Source organism: Aquila chrysaetos, chromosome 3 (genome assembly GCF_900496995.4).
Source record: "Aquila chrysaetos chrysaetos chromosome 3, bAquChr1.4, whole genome shotgun sequence".
Lineage (NCBI taxonomy): Eukaryota > Metazoa > Chordata > Aves > Accipitriformes > Accipitridae > Aquila > Aquila chrysaetos.
Window position 1 is genome coordinate 39,715,614 of NC_044006.1, and position 6,000 is coordinate 39,721,613.

At 39.0% G+C, this 6,000-nt stretch overlaps 1 protein-coding gene across 3 annotated transcripts in view; it reads left to right on the plus strand.

The window, feature by feature from the left end:
• The window catches only part of RFTN1 (raftlin, lipid raft linker 1), a 95,974-nt gene extending 90,275 nt beyond the window's left edge, over positions 1–5,699 (plus strand). For all 3 annotated transcript variants that reach the window (XM_030009956.2, XM_030009960.2, XM_030009959.2), the window contains exon 10: positions 3,263–5,699. In XM_030009956.2, coding sequence (XP_029865816.1) covers positions 3,263–3,700 — 438 coding nt within the window. In that variant the 3' untranslated portion in view covers positions 3,701–5,699. The remainder of the gene's footprint in view (positions 1–3,262) is intronic.
• The last annotated feature ends 301 nt before the right edge of the window (positions 5,700–6,000 follow it).

Consider the following 6,000-nt stretch of genomic DNA (forward strand, 5'->3'; position numbering starts at 1 on the left):
AAGGAACTGAACTATTCAAATGAGAGAAACAAAAAATGCTTAAATGATGTGAAAGCTCTTATATTTCATTCTCTGTTGAACTCAGGGCAGCAGAAGAGATGTAGATATCTCTTTACAGCTGGGCCATAAACCTTCATACGTGACCTAGAATTCTCTGCTCACGTTCACTGCCTGCAAGGTGGAACCAGTACAATTTTCTCTCACCTACTGCATGTCTTTTCTATTTAAATTGGTCTCTTTCTTGCTACGTGTATTGATGGAGCCTAGCACGGCACAGGCCTGATCTTGGCTAGTGTTTCTATTGTGTGACTGTTAATGAATTCTGCTAGAATTTAACAAAAAAAGCCCCCCAAATCCAGCTAAATTGTCCAAGAATGTAGCTGACAGCTAATGATACATGTATGTGGATACATGTATGTATTGCCATTTCCATTTTTAAACGTGTAGCTGTGGGAACCCCTGCCCAAACCTGTCACGCCATACAGCTGAGAGGGAAATAAAAGGACTGGTTTAAACTGGAAACTGGGGAAGTGCTGACCTTCCTATAGTACTTGAATTTGCCTTGCCCTTGCAGTATACAGAGGGATCAGAAAAGCCAGGTGAAGTAGGGAAAGGATCTCTGAAACCACATGATGAGAAGGTTGCTAATTAATACAGGGTTGTTTTTATTTTAGCTCTGTGCACGTACGTGAGTGCTGGCTAGCCAAATGTCACCTGAAGGAGTGGTGCGCTTGAGGCCCTGCAGAAACTGAGCTGGAGTAGGAGATTGGAAATGCTAAGCACAGCTGAGCACTAGGAGCATTTTACCCAACATTTTGGGCAACTACAGATAGTTTTCATCTATAAAGCCCTCACTGGTTTGGAGCCAGGTTCTGTGAAAGTCATCTTTTAGATACAGTGGAGACCAGGAGAGTGTTTGAACTGATTGAAGTTAGGAAAGAACCGCTGGGAGCATGATTTAGGATTTACCCTCTCTCATTAGTGAAGCTGGAGCCCAGAGTGTTCTGTGAATGTGTTACAAAGCCCATCTTTCTTGTTTTTTCTCTTTGTTTTCAGGTGATTAAAGGGATCTTGGGATGAGGGTTGGAGTGCCTGTATTTGGTCATTCTTTTCCTACCACTTTGTGTGGTTTTAATGGAAAGGGTGGGAACCTAGAAGCAATTGTGTGTCTTCAAATAGAGAAATTAGTATGATACTGATTTCTTCTATTATAATAACAAATGCATACCATCCAGATGACTCAAAACTTTGTTTAAATTTTTTCATTTGGGAATATAAAAACTTATTTAACAATGTCTGGTTGACAAAACAAAGGATTTACTCGTTGGCAGCATTAAATGTACAGACATATTTGAGGGCAAATATCACTGCAGCACATTTTCATACCAAAGGTCAAGGAAAAATGGGGTACATTGATTATAGTTATATAAAGAAATGTAAGACTGGTTCAACGTCTGTAAGTGATTGTTGTGAGTCACATCAAACATGCCAAACCTAGCATTTGATTGAGTTGCTGAATATTCTGCACATACAATGTCACAAGCTCTCAGCGTTTTGCTAACTTGTGATACGGCATGTCTAAAATATTTATAGATAAACTCTTGGAGGAGGGAAATAGGCTGATAAGATGAAAAAAGGACATTGCAGTGTTGGAAACTGATCTATCCTACCTAGGCACATCAACCAACGGCTGTTCAGTTTAGCCAGAGGAACAGAAAAGGAAACATGCAAGGAGGGGTACCACTTATTTTTGTCTTCAGTAAGACTGAAGTACTCTTATTAGTGCAATATTCAGTCAGCGATGAGGTAACGGTGTTCATTCACTTTATACAAAAGTGCTGTATGCATTTTTGTGAAATACAACATAAATACCTGACTAAGTATACATACATTTGCACGTACACAGAGAGCCTTCTACAGTTTGATCTTTATCACATTTAGGGCCCTGATCTTACCTTCTGTCAAAGAGAGCTGTGAGTTAAAGGGGAGCTGTGGGTGCCCAGCACTTCGGCAAATCAAAAAAAAAAAAATATTCAGGTGTCTCTGAATTTTAAACAGTTGAGCTCTAGAACTGAGATGTTATCTTTCCTCTTTCTCTAAACTGTAATGATGTTTAAGTGAAAGATAGCTTCCTCTAAGTAAAACCAAGAAGAATCTTGTGAAAGCCAGTTTCTTTTTTTGTTTTCTTTTTACATTAAGTTCTGGCTAGCAGAAGGAAAGAGCATTGCTCCGTCTTTGTAATCTAATAAACTTAATAGGTTTTGAATGGCTTTTTGATTAAGGAATAAATAGCTGATCAAAAATTTATGAATATGAGTCCTTCTTTTGACCAACCTCAGCACAGACCTGGTTGCACTAGAGAAAATGGCTTTTGGACCACAGCTGAATCCGCTGAATGTCCCAGTGAGATTATTTGTGCCATCAAGCATTGCCTCCTAACCCATCCCTGAGTTTCTATCAGCATGGGCACTGCTGACAAAATGGTTGTGTACATTTACATGTACTTAGCAAACGTGTAGGATGGCTCAGCAGTGCCCTGGAACATGGTCTGGCTTTCCTTAGGAAGGTCCATTTATTTTTTGACAAATGAAGTAGATAGATACATTAGTGGCATTATTTGTCAGCCTTTATATATGTTATACGTGTCGAGTCAGTATTTCAAGGTACTGCTAGTTCCTTTTTTTTTTTTTTTTTTTTAATAGTAGTTAAAACAGTTCTTCTGAAATGGCGGCTGTGGTAAGTCTTTTGGTGAGTGGTGCAAGAGGCAGCCTCATGCTTTCTCATCAAAAAACATTCATACAAATGGTTCAGACTATTTTACTGTTTGGGTATAGTCTTGGGTATAGCGTTAGTTGTGCTGCTAACCTGGTGAAAAACATTGGAATAACGCCATAGGATTGCTTCCTCTGTCTGCACTTGTGCAGCTTTGCATATTCTTGCTTCACACACAGTGCAGGTTGTCTGCCAGGTTGCTATAGGCCTCAACAGTGACACAGCATGCGGAGAGGAACCCATTAGACATGTGAAACAGCAGAAGTAGAATGCACCACAGTCTCCTCTCTGTCTAACAGATACATACGTGTAGGCTCAAATGATCTTAAGTCGTCTGATTTAGTTATGCCATTTTTTTAATCTTAGGTCTTTTTGGTCAAACTAGTCTTTGAATTAAAACTAAATAATAAAAACATTTCTACTCAGGAAAGCAACTGTCCATGTGAGATTGTCTCTAATGGTCTTTAACATTTGGATCTCTTACTTGTAGTTTCACTGGAGGTTCTCCAAAGAAGACATGCACAACAAACATATGAAGAAATCCATGAAGACTAAATTAAGTACTAGGGAGAAGCAAATGGCAGAGGAGAAGCAGGAATTCGAAGTCACAGAGAACACAAGAAACTTAGAAGCACAGATCTTAACAGTAGCCAAGCCTGATCCAGAAGAGCAGCTGGACGATGTCATAGACTTGGGAGACGAGGTAGCAGGGACCAACGACAGAGGTACCCATCGCGACGGGGCGTCAGAAGAAACATGTCCTGCCAGTTACGATACTGATGACAATGACGTGCAGGTCTGCCTCAGCCAGAGTACGTCTGGCTGCTGTGTGGATCAGGTAACAGAGGGGGGAGACTGTGCTCCAGTATCGGACAGCTGCAATGGCAGCAGTGGGGCAGGGCTCGACATGGACTGCTCCTGTGAATAAGACCTACATTTCAAGGATCCTGTGAGTTGCTGATACTTTGCCAAGACAAAAGAACAGATTTTGCTAACCATCATCGCTAACTCCATTGCTCAATTCAGCATTTCTTTGGCATTGTACTTACTTTGCTTCTTAGCACACTGGTATCTTGATATTTTAAGTAACTACAGGGCCCGGGCTTCTTAACCCACAGAAATTAATTGCAGAATTCTGTCCACTTTACAGAGTGGGAAATGCCCTATGCTATCTCCTGGAGCTACACTTTAAATTTAAAAGTAGGGACAGAAGACATACTTGGGTTTTTCTGTGACCGACCTTAGCAAGCTAGGTTTATATCTAGGTCAGGGCAAACATTCCATGTGGTCAGATTTTACTCTATAATACTTTCTTGTCCACCTAACTTTGCTGGAGAAGTTATTGTGCCGTATGTTGTCTTGTCATTAAGCTTTAGTGTCATGAAAATGGTATTTGGGCTTAAACAGGCTGAAATTGGAAAGCTTAGGTAAGATGGCTGTTATCTGTATTTATCTCAAATTGCATACTTACTGATGATACTGTCTTCTGAATTTTATTAACTTTTGCAGATCTTTAAGCAATAAGCAAATTGTTTGCCTACTTTAGGCACACTGGGTAAACAAACCCCATGGTAAATTTCTGTGAGGCAGATGATTCCAATATAAAATGCAATTTCCTATTCACTTGTGTTTACGTTCTCTTTGCCAACAACAGTTTCTCAGTAGTTGTGGGGTGTTCAGAATATAGAAAAATGGGAAAAAAGGCAGGTAAAATGTACATCTTTCAGTGGCTATCTTCACTAAAATTGGAATTAGATGTTACCTCCTGACCCTTGCAGGTGATTTTGCACCACTTCCTCACTGTTACAAAATATGTTGTGGGGAAGAAGTGAAATTGTACACAAATAGCAGGGGTTGGTGGCCAACAAATGTCACTAAAAGACCTTACAAAATGCAAATACCTTAACAGAGGGGTTTTTTTTATACAAGTAACCATATTTTGGGACTGATACCTAATGGAGTTCTATAAAATTACCAACATTTTTATGTTTGGAGCTACATTAAAATATTTACAAGTGAATGTACATGTGTAATATAGTTTCTGTGCCAATGCTCTCCAAGTACTTCAGTGTTCTTAAAAATGTAGGAAGTAGTTGATTCTCTCTTCTTAACCACCTTCATCCCTATTTAGAAGTGCTCAGGTAATGTGGGAACAAGATGAGAAATACATTCTAAATTCCCCTGCTTTTTGTGTTTCTAAACCAAGAACTCTGTAAGTGATTCGCTGGTTTTTCCCTTGACTGATTTGTGCCTGATAATTTTCCTTAGTCTTTAAATCAAAATGCTGTACAAAGAACTATGGTCTGTATCGAATGTGCACCTAGAGTGGTTCAAAAGCATCTTCCATGGCTAAAAATTACACAGTTGGCAGAACTTTGCAGAGAAGGGAAAAATCATACCACTTTGAATATTCATCTAATTGGGACAATGGCACTCAAGTTTAAACCATTCGATTTCACACATACAAAGCACGGTGGTATTTTTTTCATTGGTTAAAGAGTTTTTTATTTTTAATTCAGTGGTTTAACCACAGGCATATACGTAACTTCAGTTTCTGGTGGTATTTTTCAATTATTTAATTCTGTTTCTTGAAATTAGACTGAAGTTCCAATAGCCTCAAAATTAGGTTGTTTCAGTTGTTCTACTTAATTACAAGGTCTCTGCTCTGTACAGTTTTAAGTACCTGTTTGCAGATTTTATTAGCATAAGATCCTTCTGACGGTTTCTATTTCAAGGACTAGCTTTGTATTAATCTTGTTTAAAAATATACTGTATTTAATGAACATTTTACTAGTAGAAAGTGTTGCAGTAGAAAGAACTGTCCAGATACTTCGGAATAGAAAGTGTTTATTGGATTGCAATTTGACCTTGTTTTACTGGATCCCAGCTGCTTACAAAACTAAAGAAAAATAAAGGTCATGAGGAGATTTCTTATTTGTGGTACTTGCACAACTGCCAATAATTTGTCCCCAAAAGGAGGAACTCGGGGTCTCTTAAGTGGTGATGAAGGGAAGCTCCTTACTACTGAATTAGCAGTAGTTACTAGTGCTAGAGAACTGGCTACTTGGTTTTACGTCACCAGTCTGACAGAGCATGTAGGTGTCTATGAGGAAGTTGCACGTGTTTAAGTGAAAGCTTGATTTAAAACTTTGTTCCAGTAAGTGCCGGAGTGGCTTAGGGTTGGGAAGATTTGAAGAGAACTTTCACGGGTTTTCAGTTTAAAAGGGA